Source organism: Rhinatrema bivittatum, chromosome 6 (assembly GCF_901001135.1).
Source record: "Rhinatrema bivittatum chromosome 6, aRhiBiv1.1, whole genome shotgun sequence".
In the NCBI taxonomy this organism is placed as follows: Eukaryota; Metazoa; Chordata; class Amphibia; order Gymnophiona; family Rhinatrematidae; genus Rhinatrema; species Rhinatrema bivittatum.
The window spans coordinates 28,978,687-28,998,002 of NC_042620.1; the positions used below are offsets into that span (position 1 = coordinate 28,978,687).

The 19,316-nt window shown below is 45.7% G+C and overlaps 1 protein-coding gene across 3 annotated transcripts in view; it reads right to left on the reverse strand.

Annotated features, from left to right (window-relative positions):
- The window catches only part of TFCP2L1 (transcription factor CP2 like 1), a 101,552-nt gene that overhangs the window by 7,179 nt on the left and 75,057 nt on the right, over window positions 1–19,316 (reverse strand). For 2 of the 3 annotated variants that reach the window (XM_029605180.1, XM_029605178.1), the window contains 2 exons: window positions 11,727–11,827; window positions 3,842–3,984 (listed from right to left, as the gene is read on the reverse strand). In XM_029605180.1, the coding sequence (XP_029461040.1) occupies window positions 3,842–3,984; window positions 11,727–11,827 (244 nt within the window). The remainder of the gene's footprint in view (window positions 1–3,841; window positions 3,985–11,726; window positions 11,828–19,316) is intronic. The other variant, XM_029605179.1, reaches the window with a different exon arrangement.

Genomic DNA, 19,316 nt, shown 5'->3' on the forward strand with positions numbered 1-19,316 from the left:
ATTAGCAGGTGTGAAATGTGTGTGGGTGGTTTTGGTGGGATGATTTTTCAAAAAGGGAAAAGTATTTCTGCTTTATAGATCTGCCAGGTACCTGTGACCCAGTCTGGCCGCTGTCAGAGAAAGGATGCTAAGCTTGATGGACACGGCATTTCTCATGTTCTTGGCTGGCACAAAGTATATGGGTCAGTGCCTTCAAAATCTATGTGGGCTCTCTGAAAACTGCCCTCTAAGTGGGTAATTTTTCTAAGGAATTTGTTCGGGTGATTAAACCAGGTAAGATTGCCTGGGTGAAAAATTGCCCTCCCCTTAGCAGTCAAAGGTATCAGAGCTGTGAAACCACACACACACACACACACACCTGCAGCCAAAAAAAAAAAAAGGTTGGGGGGGGGCGGGGAATTTCGTGTTTTAAATCCCCATGTGCACTTTAATTCATAGACCCTGCAGCTGCTATAAAAGCAGATGCAAAGGTCTGCCACTACTTTTGTTCCTGTAGTCGCTGAGTTTTCAAAAGAAACTCCATGGGTCGTTTCTCCTTACAAAAATAAGCTTGTAGCATGAGCGGACCCTGCATTATATGTATGCAAACCTGATCTGAAACAGCTAGCGGCACCAGGAAGAAGTTGGTGCCGCAGGCAGCAGGGAACCAGAGAGAAATAAAACACACACATTGCAAATAAAAAGCAGAGTTATCTTGAAAGCCTTCCAAGTGGCCAGAGTTTCACCCGTGTTTAAATGACAAAAGGAGAAGACAGTTTTACAGGAGGTGGGAGATGCTCACTTTTAGGCACTTCACAGATTCCCTTACGGATGCAACCTTCACCTGGCCAGTTGTTAAAGGGTGAAGGAGACGAAGATGAAAGACTGAAAATTTGGACCGTACATCTTGGTTACAAGTCCACAAGAGCAGGGGCTCTCTGTCTTCTGTATGTCTGGGCAGCACCGCTAAACAGCTTGTGGCGCTGTTTATAGGAACAGAAGCATGGCGCGTGCTCTCCTGCAGACGTTCCAGACCTTATTCAGTGCCGGGCTGCCTCAGGATGATTGAAAGAGGTTGGACGCACAAGAACTAACCTGCGCCAGGCAGCCTGCGTCTCCTCGGTTTTAACCCAGGAAGACATTAAGCACTTTATAGCCTCTTATTCCCCCCCCCCCCCCCAAACAGCCAGAGCTATTCCGTGGCATTTTTTTGGGGGGGGGGGGGGGGGAGGGGGAAGAGGAGGAAATAGTTTTCAGTTCTTAATAAGACCACTAATATGAAGTAGCGCTCTATGCTTTTACTTCTTTAAAAAAAAGGGTAAAGCTTTTAGCTAACAGACCTTTAGCACCGGTTTAGACGCAGCTTCCTCAGGGAAAATATAGTTAAAAGCAGCTGAAGTGGAGAGAAACCCAGTTCCCGCCCAAAAAACTACAACCCACAACCATAAGTTTCATGCAGTACTATTTTCCCTCCATCAGGGGTAAAAGCAGTGGGGGCTGCAATCTAGGGAAACCAGGGTTCAAACCCCCACTTCTTGTGACCTTCGGCAAGTCACCGTCTCCTGCTGCTTCAGGGAACCCACGTAGATGGTAAGCTCTTTGGGGAAAGGGAACTGTATCCAAATTTTAAAAAAAAACATTAAAATAAAATTGCTTTAAGAACTGCCTTGAGCCTTACTTGGAAAAAGTGGAATAAGAGTTTCACTTTCCATTAAAAAACCAGAAGGCTGCCCATGCACACACTTTCCAGCACTAATGACCCATGAAGTACATTTTCTCTGTGCCCCTCCCCCGTTTGCATCATCAACTACTTTACCTGCTCCGCCATTCGCACACGAAGAACCACATAGAAAGCAATCCTCAAGGTTAATCAGTTACTTAAGTATTTAATTACTGCTACCCTGATGGCTGAGCTAGCAAAGGCAATTCTGCACCAAAAGTTGCCTGGAAGCACTTCACCCCAATTAAAAGAAGTTGAGGGCTTTAGATTTTAATCAGGGCGAAGAAGCAAGGAGAGAGACAGACTTGCAGGAGAACAAATATGCACTTAAAAAGCTAGCATGAATTTGAATTTTGCGCTCGGCTTCACTTTGCCTTTTGCAATGCAGGGGTAGGGTTTGTGTTTTAGGCATTTTGCCAAGCTATTTAAAAACTAAACTTCCTCAAAGGCTTGCGATCCGTGAAAGAGCAGGGTCACCTCAACCAGCCCAGAGACACGCATCCAAAACCGCAGCTCGGGCACTGCCTGCTGTTCGCTCCAGATGCTGAAGAGGTTGCAAGCTAGACTTCGCATCAGAAATGGGATCCTGTCAATTAAAAAAGATGCTCCAAAGCATTTTCGTTGCTTGGCGAGGTGGGGTGACATTTAGCGTGCACAGGTTCTTCCATTGGCGTTACTGCCGAGGAGTTCTTCAGATTATTTTCCTTTGGAAAGCAGCTATAGCCTGTTTGACTTCTTATTCCTAGGCCCCCAACTCTTCTGGCTCATTGTGATTTCTTACTTTTTGGTGGCGCGGGCAGCAAATAAAAAAAAAAAAAAAAAAAAAAGATACAAATCTTTTGACGGGTTCCACTCCTTTGGGCTTCTGGCTCAAAAATCAGAACCAGTCCCCTACTGGGCCACAAGTCTTCATTTACAGCTACCCAATTTACACAGGCCAGCCACTGCAGGCACCGCTCTTGACCTGGGGCCACAAACTGCAGCTCCCTCTGGAACTGGATAACGAGCAACTTCAGTTTGGCATCACTGAGCGATGGCCAAGACTCCCTCCCCCTTCCAGGGGCTGTGAACACTGCCTTTACGCATCCCCAGCTCCGGCTGGTCCGTGGAACAGAGTCCTGGCCCAGGAAGAGGACACAGGCCCCACCCTTAGAATGTCGTACCTGTCACTGAGCCAGCAGGGAAAAAAAAGGAGGCGGCAAGCATCTTTACACAGTCTCAGCCTGCTATAGCTATTTGCTATAAACCATTGACAAGCCTGCCCTACCGAAGACCTGGATTTAGATCTTGGGCCTAGCTTCCACTCCCCTTTTCAGTTGGGGCTAGGGTTGCATTCACAGCCCCTGGACTGTACCCCCAGTGCTCAGACTGAGTATGCACACAGCTGCAGTCTGGGAAGGCGCCACAGTATGTGGTCCCCAGGCAAAGACTGTTGCTGTGATGGCTGGGCTAGGTAAAGGGGGGGGGGGGGGGGTTGCGATTTGATAGCCTATTTACTTCTGCAGACTACAGTCAGAAAAAAAAAAAAAAAAAAAAGGTGGATCACAGCAAAAATGCAATCACCGAAAACTACAATATATAAAAACCTCCCAGTAATTACAAAACAATAATAAAGATACAATATAAAACCATCCATAACCTACAATAAAAATGAAACAAAATAGTAGCTGTGGATGAATTCTCGTTGTGCCACTGCCCAGCAAATGCCAGTTCTGATTGAGCCAGCAGCTCAAACGAAGATGTGAAAACAGACGAGCCAGAGTAAGCCACTGGAAATCTCTAAAGCAGACACTAAGAATATTCAAGTCTGAAGGATCCAGACAGACATGTAAAACTAGATTTGCCTTGCCAATTGTGCTCAAATTAAAAAAAAAAAAAAAAAAGTTGTACATAACACTTTTCTGCATCTGCCCACACACAACAAATGGGCACTTGTCTGCCAAGATTGATTTCTGACATGGCAACTGAGAGCAACAGGCTTGTTGCCTCTGATAGCAGATCAGTATTAAGAGGAAGCTGGCAGAGTAGTCAAGGGACGTACAACTAAGCACCTGAGTGCTATTTAGCCAAGAAAAGTTCAGGAAAGGGACAACCCGGATCTATGAAACAAAAAAACTAACCATTCCTTCAGAGATCCCTTACCTCCGTGCTCACCACTACATGAATCCCTGTTGGTCCTTGCCTGTAGATCTGATTTATTTGTTGTGGCGAAATCGTGTACAAGTTTGCTATCTTCTCTATTAGCTCCAGACTGGTCAGCTCCTCTAAGAAGATCGCATGGTAAACTGCAATAAATTGTTAAGCACAATGCTTTAGAGGGTACAACCAAAAAATGAGCTGAAAACAGAACAGTTTGATGGCTGGAGGCTGAGAGCCCCCCCAGAGTCCATCACTAACAAATCAGTATCCTGTGGATCCCCTTTGCTGGTGGGAATTTGTCAGTGGAAGGAGGATAACCAATGGGACACTGCAATACTAGGGTATATCTTATATCAGCTTAACAGAGCAGAACAAATTGGTGGAATGGTGGTGCACAGCCAAGCATGATTTAAAAAAAGAATCCTGCAGGAAACAAAATGCACTGCAGAGTCCTTATGAGTTAGGCAGTGGGCGTATACTATACTATTTGTCTGCTTGGCCAAGAGGAAGAAAATCTATGACATGCCTCCCGAAATTAGGAAAGCAAACATTTGGCAACAGAAGACTAAATGGAAGATTTCAATTACCCCAGCATTCATTGGGTTAATGTCTCCTCATTATATTCTAGACAGGTTAAGTGGTTTAGATGCCATAAATGATGGCTTCATGAAACTGCTGGTCCTAGAACTGACCAGAGGGGCAGGTATCTTAGATCTAGTTCTCGTGACCTGGTGCAAGGTGTTATTGTGGTGGGGCCGCTAAGCAACAGCGATCATAATGTAATCCAATTTGAAAAATCACATGAAGTAAAATACTGCAGTAGCACATAACTTTAAAAATAGAGACTACGAATGAGAAAATTAGTTTAAAAAAAAAAAAAAAAAAGCTTAAAATGAGAGACATTGGTTAAAAAAAATACCATCTGGGAAGCCCAGATAAAATGTATCCCATAAATTAAAATAGGTTGAAGGAAAACCAAACGACTGCCAACATGGTTTAATGGCAAAGTGAGAGAAACAATTAAAAACCAAAAACTGGAAATTAGACCCAACTGAAGAAAATCTAGGCAAAAGGCATAAATACTGTCAAAGTAGATGCAAAAGCAGTAGTAAGGCAGGTCAAGACATTTTAAAAGAAGCTTGCTGAAGTGGGGGGGGGGGGGGGGGAACCACACCTGAAGCAAAAAGCCTGGGAGGGAATCAGCTGATCTGCTGGAGTACCAAGGACTAAAGGGGGTGCACTCAGAGAGAACAAGAAAATAGCAGAACCGAATTCATTCTGCACCACAGTCTTTACTGAAGAGGAGGATATTGGGAACACACCAACACCGGAAACTTGGTTTTTTTTTTTTGATAAGTGATGATTCTGAGCAACTAACACAAAATTTCAGATAATGGAGGACATAAAACAAGAACCTGACAAACTAAAGGATAACAAGTCACTAGGACTTGAGTGCATCCACCCAGAGTCCTAAAAAAAACAAACAAAAACCCCTAAAATATGAAATTGGAAACCTGTAACTTATTTAGGACAGAAAGAAAACCTATAGACTGGAGGGTGGCCAGTGCAGATTTTTTAAAATAGGTTCCATGGGTGATATGGGAAGTTAGACTGGTGAGCCTGAGTAGCCGTCGGGCAAAATAGAAGCAAAAAAAAATCACTGGCCACGCAGTCAGAAATGCTTAATGGTGAAGAGACACCATTGTTTTAGCAGAGGGAAGTCTTGCTTTACCAATCTTTTAGATTTTGTGGAAGATGGTGGAAGGTGAGCTAGCTGATACAGCATATTTGAACTTTCTGAAGATATTCGACAAAAGTTCCTCATGAGAGACACCTTAGGAAATTAGGTCAAGGGATAGCAAGCAGTGTCCTATTGTGAGGCTTGGTAACTGGATACAAGAATGAAAAAAAAAAAGAAAAGAAAAAAGGAACAATTACATGTCACAATTATATTATAAAATGTATAAAAAAATCTAAAGAATTTTATCACAAACCTTTACCCCTTGGGACACAGCAATACGACACAGAACAAGAGCATCCAAAGTTAATAAAACCTACACAATCGCACACCAACATAGAACCTGCTACTTTTTTTTTTGAAGTAGTATCTGATAGAGATGTGAATCGGAACCAGAATCGGATCCGATATCAGTTCCGATTCACATCTCTAGTATCTGATATATAGAAGATTAAGTCAGGTTGAAATAACGAATTATAATTTGTGTGTTTCCCCGTACGTACCCAGTCTGGGGTTTTGCCTCCCTTCCAGCATATGGACAGAGAAAGTTTTGTAGGCACCGCCTATTAGACCAATGTGCCACCTGCATCTCCTCAGTATTTCTCTGTCTCCAGCAGATGGAGGTGGTGCAAAACCTGCGGTTCTGTACGTGAGTAAATACAAAAAAAAAGAGCAGGGGAAATTCCTCCCAGGGGTTTGGCAAGTCCTGGTGGGACTAACCCCCCTGGTAGCAGGTTAAGGACAAGCAGGGAATCCAAAATTGCTTTCTTTCTAGTGTGCCAGGGGTGACTGCTGGTGGTCTGGCTCCCTCCCCCCTTCAGCAAGGATGGTGAACATCCTCTGCCACCCTTCTTCGGGAAAGTAATTTTTTCCACTTGTTCTTCATAAAGTTTAAAAAAAGATTTAAAAAAGGATAAGAAAGAACAGGAAAGCAATGGTTACTTTTTGCTGCTTGCCTCGTTGCTGGCGGTGGCCAGAGGCAAGGTGCTCAGGCAGTAGCACTATCGCGGCTCCTGATTCCCCCTCGCTGTTGTCAGCGCCTGCTACGTGGTCAGAGTCGTGATGCATCATGCCGCTCGCGAGCCACTACTCTGCCCAGTGAGAGCAATCTTCGCGGCTCTCCCAGGCGGCCGGCCAAAGCTCCCACTGCTTCTCCAGGGAAGGGGGGGGATTCATTTTGGGTGCTGCGGCGGCATCTGTTAAGCAGCACAGCCCTGGCAGGTTGCTGGCTGCTCTGGAGCACAAGGCCAATCTGCTCCCACTAAGTGCGGGCATGGTGGCCATCTTGAAAACTTTTAAGGCTGAGGAAAGAGTGGCGGGGGGGAGGGGATCTCCCGCCAGCTGATCCCGACTAGGCCTGGGAGGCCCTGAGGATCAGTTGGGTGAAGATCCTGATCCCCTGGAGGGGGTCCTTGTTTTTCCATCGGACTTTGTGCTTTTATTGCACAAAGCATATCTGGCCAGTAAGTCCAAGCGGGTTGCTTCCCTAGGCATAAACTTTGAGGGGCCACCTAGAAAAGTGCCTAGGCGGTCGGAGACACCCGGGGCCACAAGGGTCCAGAAAGTCAGAGGTCCAGCAGTGCGGGGTACCACGGATGACCCTTTCTCTGAGGAGTCCGACCACAGAGTTCCCCTTGGGGATGGTCTTCCTGGGCCCCCCCCCCTCCCTTTCAGTGGTCAGGATCAAGAGGAGGAACCTGAGAAGATTCCTTCCATGGAAGGGGATGATCCTAAGGTCGCTCACCTTTTTCAGAAAGAGCTGGGTCCTATGATCCCACACGTCCTGGCGTAGTTGGGAATAGCAGTTCCACAGAAGGAGCCTGAGCAGGACACGGTAGATCTGGTCATGATGGGTTTACAGGGCCTGGCCGGGACTTTTCCTTTCCATGGGATGGTTAAGCAATTAATGGTTAGGGAGTGGGATACTCCTGAGATAGGTCTTAAAGTCAGCAGGGCTATGGACAAGCTTTACCCCTTGCTTGAGGAAACTCTGGTGCTCTTGAGGGTACCTAAAGGTGAATGCTTCTGTCTTGGCAGTCACAAAGAAAACCACCATCTCAGTGGCTGGTGTGGTGGCTCTGAAGGATCTCCAGGATAGGAAACTCGAGGTGCACCTCAAAAAGATATGAAGTTTTGGACCTGGGGAGCTGGGATGTGGTGTGTAGCAGTTTTATGCTTAAAGCTAGCCTGAGATGGGTACAGCAGTTACAGAGTGCAGAGATCTCTCACCCCAGGAATCTGAGCAGGCAGAACGATTAGAGGCAGTGGTGGCTTATGGGGCAGTCACCTTATATGATCTGCTTCGTACCTCTTCTAGGATGATGGTATCTGTGGTTGCGAAATTGGATAGCGGATGTTTCCTCTAAGGCTCAGCTTAGTGTGCTCCCCTTTAAGGGAAAGCTCCTTTTTGGAGAAGACTTGGAACAGCTGATAAAGCAGCTTGATAATAAGGTGCACAAACTACCGGAAGACAAGCCTAGGGGGGTCAAAGGGTTTCTGCAGGTTTCCTCTTGCTTTCGGGGCCAAAGGCGCTTCCATCAGAACAGGCTCCGAGCACAGGCCAGAGAAACCTCAGAGCGGTCTCAGTCCTTTCGTGGACGCAGAGTAAACAGAGTTCTGGCCAAATGTCTAGCGGAGCCAAATCCGCTCAATGAGATGAGGCTGACCCACTCCCCGGTCCCAATCATCGGGGATCGGTTTACGAGGAATGGGTCAAGATAACCTTGGACCAGTGGGTTCTAAGTGTGATAGGATGAGGCTACTCTAGAATTTGCTCGGCCTCTAAGAAACCTTTTCATTGTGTCTCCCTGCATGTTGCCAACAAAGAAACTGATAGTTCAGAAGACCTTCCAAAGGCTGAGAATGCTAGGAGCCATTGTTCCCATCCCCCAAGAGGAGCGGGGGGGGGGGGGGGGGGACGACGACAAGACATTCTATTTACTTTGTGGTGCAAAAGAAGGAAGGAACCTTCTGTCCAATACTGGACTTGGTGAACGTGGCTCTCAAGGTTCCACATTTCCAGATGGAGACTCTCTGTTCTGTCATAGTGGTGGTGTGCAGCAGGGAGTTTGTCAAATCTAGGGAAGCCAAGAACATATCTGTCAGGATCAGAAGATACCTCAGATGCTTGATTCTCTGAGAGCATTTTCAGTTTTGTGCTCTTCCATTCGGCATAGCCGTGGCTCTGAGGACTTTCACCAAGATGGTGGTAGTAGCTGCAGCCCGCAGAAAGGAGGGGGTGCTAGTTCATCCATATCTGGACGACTGACTCATCTGAGCAAAGTCTGAAGAACTTTGCAGACAGGCGGAAGTGGTCTTGCACCTCTTGATCCTTGGGCCGGGGTGAGAACCTGGCCACCTTCCTAGGTTCTGGAGTTCTTGTGCACACACTTCGATACCCGTGTGGGCAAGGTCTCTCTCACGGAGGAGTGGATCCTCAAGCTGCAGGTGCAAGTTCAGCACCTGTTGGACACCCAAGTGCCCAGGGGTGTCCAACAGGTTCTTTGTTCCATGGCCTCAACTCTGGACCTTGTCCTGTGGGCGTTTGCTCATGAGACCTCTACAGGAAGTGCTGCTATCCCGCTGTGATCCGATGTCAGAGCAGTTTAATCTCCCGCTGTCGCTTACAGAATTCGCCAGGTCCAGTCTTGGCTGGTGGCTTGCCCGGGACCATTTGGGCTGCAGGGTGGACCTGGAAGTGCCTCAATAGATGGTAGTGACTACCATCGCCAGCCTTACCAGTTTACAGGGCCATTGATAGACTGAGGAAGCAATTTGGTCCATCAACTGTCTAGAGACGAGGGCAGCGATGCAATAGCTCTGTGGAAAAAAAAAATGGACTGGAGAGGGATCCCACATAGACGCGTAGTATAGGGCATGCTCAGTGTGCCAAGTCAAAGGTCGGTAAACTTTGACAGAAGCTTTCTGGGCTGGGTTCCATCTGTCGTCACCTATCCTGCTTGTCCTCTGAGAAATACGGCTTTACGAGACATAACTGTTCTCAAAACAGCGGACACTTTAGAATACAAATTGTTTTTGGGCATACAGTTATAAAATGTGTGTAAAAAAAATGCTTTGGAATGTTGCAATTTTTAAAATAACTCCCCCTGAAGAATCTGTTTTTCAGTGAAACGGGGGTCTCTGTCAGGGTTATGAAGATTTATGAACTTTTTTTTTTAATATAAATAGAGGAAGAGTATTTTTTATGCATACCTATTTTCTATAAGGGTGCCTTAGGTTATCACTTGTTTGAATAGTTTTAATTTTGTAAGCATGGTATGAGCGTGATACAATTGTGTGTGCGCACGCCATGTGTAGGTTTTAACTTTGCATGCACGCGTTCTATATATCTCGTATTGAATGTCCCAAGAGGTAAGGGTTTTTGATAGAAGTTTGAGAGATTTCTTTTGTATATTTATAACACAATTGTGAAATGTAATTGTTCCTTCATTTTTTCATTATTGTACCATTTAGGGGATTTTAGATTTTGTACTATTTTGGTAACTGGTTAAACAAAAAGAAACCTAATGTAGGATTAAATGGTAAATTTTCCAGCTGGAGAAAGGCGATTAGTAGAATAGCACAGGAGTCTATATACTGGGCCCTGTGCCGTTTTTATCATATTCATAAACAATCTGCAAAAAGGGGATAAAACAAGGTGATCAAATTTCCAGATGACACAAAGTTAAAATTAACTGCAGAAGGACCTCATGAATCCAGACTGGGCAATTGAATGGCAATGGAATTTAACGTGGAAAAGTGCAAAGTAACGCACAGAGAAAAATCATCCCGACTACATAATGGTGGGTTCTATACTGGAGTCACTATCCAGAAAAAGGACCCTGATGTTTTAGTACACAATACATTGGAAATCTTCAGCTCAGTGTGTGGTGCAGGTTAAAAACAAAAAGCAAATAGAATATTAGGAATGGAGAATAAACAGAATATATTGCCTCTGTATTGCGTCATAGTGAGACTGCACCTCGAGTATTGTGTGGAGTCTTCCCCATCTTAAAAAAAATAAATAAAGACATAGAAGAACTAGAAAATGTATAAAGAACAGCACAAATGATTAACCGGATGGAACGGCTCCCCTGTGGGTGATCAGCAGTACAAATTAAGGTTCTTCAGCTTTGAAAAGAGGCAGCTAAGAGGGAATGATATGATTTTATAAAATCATGAGTGGGGTAGAACGGGTAAAAGAACAGTTATTTACCCTTTCAAATAATACCTAACAAAAAGGGGACATTCCCTAAAACCAGCAGATTTACAACTAATCTTAAAAAAAACAACACTTTCACCTAGCACACAAACTGTGGAATCTGCTGCGAGAAGAGGTGGTCAAGGCAACTAGCATAGCGAGATTTAGACAAGTTCCTGCAGGAAAGTCCATAAAACATTCGTCAGGTAGATTAAAGAAAGCTATTGCTATCCCCGGGATCTGCCAAGTACCTGTGACCTGGACTGGCCACTGTCAAGAGAGACAGGATGCGGACCTTGGGTTGACCCAGCATGGCATTTCCTACATTATGTAGGCTTTTTAGTTCTCTCTTCCAAAAATACAACGGTGAAAGTCAATAAGCAAAAGAGTTCAGGATAGCTTATACTGCCATAACGGGACTAAATGCCAATTTGTTAATAGTATCTACAGAGCATGCACACATCGGCAATTGCGAAGACACTGGTGGCCGAACCTGGCACGTTCTAACTTGTCAATGGCAGATGAGTTGAAAGGAGTTGCCGGCAGATATGGAACAACTTTGACAGCTAATTAGCAAGCTGCACAGCGGTTCTGCCTGTGACACTGCACATATGTGCTGCCAGTAGTTTACAGTATATAAAGATTTTTTTATGGATACATAACCAAATAAAGCAGCTATAATTATACTGATTTGACACCTTGGCCCTGCACAGCCATCTCACTGCTGTCTATCATGTGACACCTCATGAGTTTGGCCTCATGGGGTTTTCAACTGTAGGTAATGCATGCTGAATGTACTGCAGGGTAAAGTCTAGTGAAATCCATATCCATTATAAAAATGCCTGGGCGTGGATAAGGCTTGGTCATGGCACCTCAGAAGTTGGTGCAGTTGAAAGTCAGCATCAGGTGCAGGTGACTCTCTCTGTCCAAAGTAGACTTTGTAAACTTACCACACATATTGTTGTCTGCATTCTCTCGTTTCTGCAATGGTTGGCTCCTGTTCTGCTCTGGCTCTTGGCAAACATAGATTATCAGCCTGGGGCGTACATGTCTGGAGTAAAATTGAAAGACAAATCCAGGGTTAAACACAAGAATAAGCATTCAGAAGAAATGGATCTAATGAATTAATGAATAGGATGTACCAGCAAAAGCCAGCAGCCTCCTTTCCCCAACTCCCGGCCGTAACTGGCTAACATTGCAAGTAGAATAATAGATCTCAGCAATGCAAAATTTGACTCCAGATTAAACTTCTTCCTTTGAGCATGCTTATCCTTCTAGAACAGAGATTTCCCCCACCAAGCACAGTGTACATTGAATTTAACAAATATGAGATAGCTACAGAGTTGGTTAAGTTGAAAGAAAAGCATTCAGAAGGTCTCACAGAACTCAGGTAAACACCTCTCCTACCACAGTAATTCAGAAGACAAAAACAAAAAAAACCCACCACCCCCAACAAAACTGTGAACGGGTAGCTAACTCTGTAACAGTTAACACAAATTCCTTCCCAATCTCAAACATGATGACCGGTTCAATTTCTGGATTCTAAATTTTCTCCAAGCATATGTACAGGCAAAATTAGTTTTGGTTTGTTCATTCGTTTTGTAGTCATCTCCATTCGCTTCATTAGTTTCTAACAAATAATGTTTATTAATTTCATTCATTTACCACTAAAGGTCAACGAGGGAAGCAATGCAGCCTATTTTGATCTTCAAAACTGGAGAAAATTACTTACCTGATAATTTTGTTTTCCTTAGTGTAGACACATGGGACTCAGGACCAATGGGTTATATGCTGCCCTGCTAGCAGATGGAGACTGAGTCAGGTTTCAAAGCTGACGTCACCTTAGATCCATCACTGCAGTGACCTCCGCTTTCTCTTCAAAAGCCACTCTAAACATACTATTGAAAAACTTGATTAAAAACTGATAACCGTAACTGTACTCAACCAAATGCTGAATCCCAGCAAGATTATAGATACCCTGATCTAGGGACTAGGCGACAGCTTACCCATAACCTCTTGGAATAGATATTCTCCTCATGGGTGATTCCTTGGCACAGTTTTGAGCAGTCATGGGCAGGATGCTGAGGCCATCTGTCTACACTAAGGAAAAGGAAATCATCAGGTAAGTAATTTCTCCATTTCCTAGAGTGTAGTCAGATGGACTCAGAACCAATGGGATACAAAAACTACTCCTGATGAGGGCAGGAGGCTGCCCACAATCCAGTTAGCACTGCCCTTGCAAAGACTGCGTCCTCTCGGAGCTGAATGTCCAGGCGATATAACATGGAGAAGGTTCTATGGAGGACCACATCACTGCTCAGATGTCAGATGACTTCTGCCCAGGATACTGCCTGAGCCCTAGTGGAATGAGCTTTAACCTGAAAGGGTAGTGGTTTCCCTACTTCTACATAAGCTCTTGTGACCACCTTCTTGATCCAGCGAGTATGGTAGCCTGTGAAGCTGGTTCGCCCTGTCTCCTTCCACAGTGAAGGACAAAACAAGCGGTCTGTCTTGCGCACAGGTTCTGAAAGTTCTGGATACCACACCAAAAGCCTACTGACGTTTAAATGGCGGAGGTGGTAGTTTTCTGTGTCTTGGGCTTATATAGGGACTGCAACGAAATAGACCGAGTCACATGAAACTCAGACACTACCTTGGGGAAGAAGGATGGAATGGTATGAAGCTGTAAATGCTCCTGGGGTCATCCAGAGGAATGGTTCCAGACAACAGTACCTATAGTTCAGAGATGTGACAAGCTGATCATATCGCCACCAGAACACCGTTTTTAGGATTAACAGGTGTAAGGCCAGACTGCACAGCAGTCAAAAGGAGGGCCCTGCCAAATATTCCAATACTAGATTAAGATTCCACAAGGGAACTGGCCACTGCTATGGTGGCCAGAGGTGCTTTACCCCTTTCAGAAAGACAGGCCATATCTGGATGTGCCGACAGGTGGGTTCCGTTCACCTCACATCTGAAACACGAAAGCGCTGCTACCTGGATCTTCAAGGAGTTAAGGGACAACCCTTGAATTCAAGCTGTCCTGTAAAAATTCCAGAACCAGAGGGAGTTTGGCCATTTGAGGGGCAACACTGTGTTCCTCACACAGAGTCTCAAATACTCTCCAGATATGCACATAGGCTAAGGATGTTGAGAACTTGCATATGCGGAGCAAGGTAGTAATTACTGCCGCTGAATATTCATGCTTCATGAGGAGAGCCCTCTCAAGGGCCAAACCATAAGACAAAATTGAGTCTGATCCTCATGAAGGACCAAACCTTGCTGGAGCAGGTCCCTGGGCGGTGGGAGGTACAGGGGTGTCTCCACATGTCTGCATACCACGGGCATCTGGGCCAATCTGGAGTCACTAAAGGACTAATACCCTATGGTGCTCGATCTTGCGAATGATCCTGCCCTGCAGGAGCCACCGAGGGAAGGTGTATAGTAAGTCCTCTTCTGGCCAGGTCTGAACAAGGGTGTCGATGCCCAGGGATCACTGATCTCTTCTGTGACTGAAGAAAAATTGGGCAACAGTCACATTTGTGAGATGTGGCCAGCAGGTCAATGGATGGGAGACCCCAGAGATCTACCAGCAGCTGAAAGGCTCAGGACGACAATATCCATTCTCCTGGGTCCAGACTCTCCCTGCTTAGAAAGTCTGCTCTGACGTGGGAGGCAGAGATCTGTAGATTCAATTCCACCCATTCCATAAAGAGATCTCCAAAGACACTTGTTGGCTCTTGATTCCTCCCTGGCATTGATGTAGGCTACCATTGTTGCCTTGTCAGAGATCATGTGGAAGGCAACAATGGTAGCCTACATCAATGCCAGACATCATGTGGACCACCCGACCCTGCAGCTGAACTGTAGATATGCCAATCCGACTGCTCAGGCTTCCAGGCAGTTTATGTTCCAGCATGCCTCTTTCTTGGTCCAACGCCCCTGGGCCGAAAGTTCCTAGCACTGAGCTCCCCAACCTTGGAGGCTCGTGTCTATCATGAGAACTAACTAGTTTGGCAAGGACAGGCCTACACTCTGCCCATGTGAGCTTCCTGTAGCTACTACTGGAGCAGAGAACATACTTCCATTGATAGGTGGAGGCGAATCAAATAGTCTTGAGAGTGGGTTCCAACATGACAGCAGGGAGCGGTGGAATGGACACATGTGTGCCCTCGTCCATGTTACTACCTCCAGGGTTGATGCCATCAAACCAAGGACCTGAAGATTGCAATATACCCCAAGGTTTGGAGCTTTCATCAACCAGACACACTTGGGACATCAACTTCCTTATCCACAAAGGTAGAAGGAAGACCTTGTCCTGCTTGGTGTCGAACCAGTCTCCCAGATATTCTAAGGACTGGGAGGGTTTCGCCCAAGTATGGGTGCACCAGGATCTCTTCTTTCCCTACTGCTTCCGCCATGACCACCAGGTTGAAGGGCAGTGCCCAGCACCGCAAACGTAGGAAACACTGGTGATCTTGCCGGATTGGAATATGCAGGTAGGCCTCAGAAAGGTCCAGGGAGGTTAAGAACTCTCCTGGTTGTAAGGCCTTTAAGACGGAGTACAGAGTTTACAATCTGAAATGAATTACTCGTAGATGTTGGTTGATGCTCTTGAGGTCCAGGATGGGGTGAAAGGAACCCTCCTTCTTGAGTATGATTAAATAGATGGAATAACGCCCTGTATTTTCCTGGGGCGTAGGTATTGGAATTATAGCCCTCAATTTGAGGAGCCTTATATCAAGGTAGATTCCACTGCCAGCTTCTAGTGCTGGGAGTGGCACAGACACATCATGAATATGTCCTAAGGAGTGCTGCGAAACTCCAATGTATATCCTTCTTGTTTGATATCCAGTACCCATTTGTCCAACGTGATCTCAACCCACTGCTAGTAGAAGAGGGATAAATCAAACCCCTATCTCCTCGTTCAGAGGATGGGTCAGCAAAACTGAGGAGTTTGGGCCAAACCTGAACCCAAACCAGCCCTTCTCAGGTTAAGAACATAAGAAATTGCCATGCTGGGTCAGACCAAGGATCCATCAAGCCCAGCATCCTGTTTCCAACAGAGGCAAAACCAGGCCACAAGAACCTGGCAATTACCCAAACACCAAGAAGATCCGATGCTACTGATGCAATTAATAGCAGTGGCTATTCCCTAAATAAACTTGATTAATAGTAGTTAATGGACTTCGCCTCCAAGAACTTATCCAAACCTTTTTTGAACCCAGCTACACTAACTGCGCTAACCACATCATCTGGCAACAAATTCCAGAGCTTTGTGCGTCGAGTGAAAAATTTTTCTACGATTAGTCTTAAATGTGCTACTTGCTAACTTCATGGAATGTCCCCCTAGTCCTCCTATTATCCGAAAGTGTAAATAACCGATTCACATCTACTTATTCAAGACCTCTCATGATCTTTAAAGACCTCTATCATATCCCCCCCTCAGCCGTCTCTTCTCCAAGTTGAACAGCCCTAACCTCTTCAGCTTTTCCTCATAGGGGAGCTGTTCCATCCCCTTTATCATTTTGGTTGCCCTTCTTTGTACCTTCTCCATCGCAACAATATCTTTTTTGAGATACGTTGACCAGAATTGTACACAGTATTCAAGGTGCAGTCTCACCATGGAGTGATACAGAGGCATTATATTTTCCATTTTAATAACCATTCCCTTGCTACTAATTCCTAACATTGTTTGCTTTTTTGACTGCTGCAGCACACTGAGCCGATAATTTTAAAGTATTATCCACTATGATGCCTAGATCTTTTTCCTGGATGGTAGCTCCTAATATGGAACCTAACATCGTTTAACTATAGCATGGGTTATTTTTCACTATGTGCAACACCTTGCACTTGTCCACATTAAATTTCATCTACCATTTAAATTGCCCAATCTTCCAGTCTTGCAAGTGGTTGTCAACTCCAAAACGACTGAGACCTTCGAACTGTTGAGCTCCTGTAGGACCAAAAATGTTGGGAGCCCCTGGACCAACCCTTCATAGGAGAGGGGTGCTGTAACCTCTCTTATCTTCCGGTAACAGAGGCACTGGAGATTCACCCCACTTACTGGTCAGCTTTTCCAATTCACTTCCGAATAGCATCTTTGTGAGGTTTGCCTTAGAAGTTGCATCTGCTGACCAATTTTGCAGCCATAGCTGACTTCTGGCCACTACCACTGAGGTCACTCCTCTAGCCGAGGTACGGACAAAGTCAGGGCTCGCGACAGCTAAAAAGGCAGCAGAGGAATCCATAGCCTCTTTGCTACCAGAACCATTAGGAACAGTAACTGTGTGCTCAGCCGGCTAGTGCCTGAAATAGTGTGCACGCAGATTTTGAGCACCTCTGCGGTTCGCAGTGCGTGCATGGATGTGCCTAATGGAGCGCACAAATGCGCAACATTATGCGCACAGCTGGCACACACCATGTGTACCGATGCTCTATGGTGGGCAATGGAGATGCACAAAACTGCATGCAAGATAGTGCAGCCGCAGCCTTGTGCCCACAGAGCCTAGCCCAATAGAGGGCCGGTCAGCCTGCTCAGAAGCCCACTTCCCCTTACCCCAACAGGTTCAGGAATGCTGTCGATACAGCACGCCAAGCAAGGAGACCAGAGGAGGACTTTCCGAAGCCCCTCCAATGTCTCTGGATTGGAAGGAATCCTCTTCTCTCTTCACTTACCTGGGATCAGCACTTACCAGCTGAGTACAGAGACAGTCTCTGGCTGCAGGGGTGAGAGGGCTTTGGCCATCACCGCCATGCTTGGCTTCCTGCATCTGATGTCTTTCAGCTGCTTCAGCAGCAATGTCCACACCGGGAACTGGTTACCGGACCAAGGCATACCTCTGAGGGATCTCTGAAATTACCTCAGGAATTCTCAACTGGGGAAGGGACACAGGAGAAAGGGGCTGAATCTTTCTCCAATTTAAAATGTAAAATTTCTGAAGAGTACGGTAATCCCGATAGGGAAAGCACTTCCACATCCGCTAGGAGACTGAGAAATACTGAAGAGTTGAGGTCACTGCAGGGGTGTATCTAAGGTGACGTCAGCTTTGAAACCAGACTCCTTCTCCATCTGTTAGCACGGGAGCATATAACCCATTGGTCCTGAGTCCATCTGGCTACACGCTAGGAAGTTTTTTTTTTTTTAATCAATTCTAAAGAAACTTATGGGTAGACACAAGAGGGAAGACAGTGGCAAAGTGGCACCAAAAGTGGCATCAATACCCTAAGACAACGTAAAGCAGTGGCAGGAGTTCAAGGGACCACCAGAGAAGAAAAGCAGCATCAAGACTGACACCACCACCCCTAGACATCATGCCACTGTTATAAGTACCCCTATATGAACCCCCCAAAGGCAGCACGAGAGGGGAAAAGTGGCACCAAGAGTGGCATGAACATCCTAAAGGCCCCAAGAAAAGGAAATCAAGCAGCAAAGTTGGCAGAAAAAACCCCAGGCATTGACAGAGGGACAAAGTAGAACTAAGAGCAGCATGAGAAGCACAAAGCAGCGACCCAAAGTAGCAAGAACACCTCCAAAATGTAGAGTCTGGACTATGATAGCCAGGCTAAGTGGCAGCAAGACCCCCAACAAGGTGGTTCATCAGGAGAGTGGCAGCAAGAAAGAGTGACAGCAAGACCCTCAAGGTGCAAAGTCTGGGTATGGTAGCAATGCTGAACGGAAGAAAGGCCCCCCCCTCCCTAAGGTGTAGGATAAGGGTCACAGCAGCAAGGCAGAGCAGCATGGGAGACGCTCATCTTCCTGTAGAAGCGCTTGACAGATCATTCTCTTGTTCTAAATCTGACTTTTAGTATCATTTTTGACATAGGGAATGTAATAAAAGCTTCTACTTGAGAACGACCGTGCTGCTGGGTAGAATTTTGGGTTTCTTGTAAAACTTGCTTAGAAGCTTGCCACAATCACAACATTGTTCCTACCCAGTTAGCTTTTTCTAAAAGAGTCAAAGATATCAGTAAATCATGAAACCTTTAGTTGTGTGTTATCTGAATACCCTATTCCTGGAAGAAGGGGTGAACGGGGAACAGTGGATTTGGTTGGACAGAGGACTTGGCTCAACTCATCAGTGTTGCTTTCCTGATAATCTGTGAGATTTGCTTTCTTAAAGATTTTTCCCATATTCTGCAGCTGAACACAGTCTCTTCTCATTGTTGATTTTCAGGTGTTGCATTAAGTTCTCTTCCTACTGAAACCTTTCCCACATTCAGAACCTGCAAAAGGTCTTTTCCTGTGTATGTTCTCTCGTGTCCGCATTTCTCTCTCCTGCTATTGTCTATACAAGTATATTATCTGTCTTTGGTATCAGATCCCTCAAGGGCTGGTGCCCTACTGATGAGACCACAGAATGATTTAAAATGAGGCAGCCTCAGACCAGTTATTAGCCCAGACACAGACATGCCCCCCAAGGATCCAGATGGGTCTTTAGGAGGCTGCAGGATGGAGCAAGATCCCCAAGGTGGTACATCTGGGGCAAGGCAGATAGGTAGAGTGGCTGCTATTGTTACCCAATTAGACCCTGCCTACA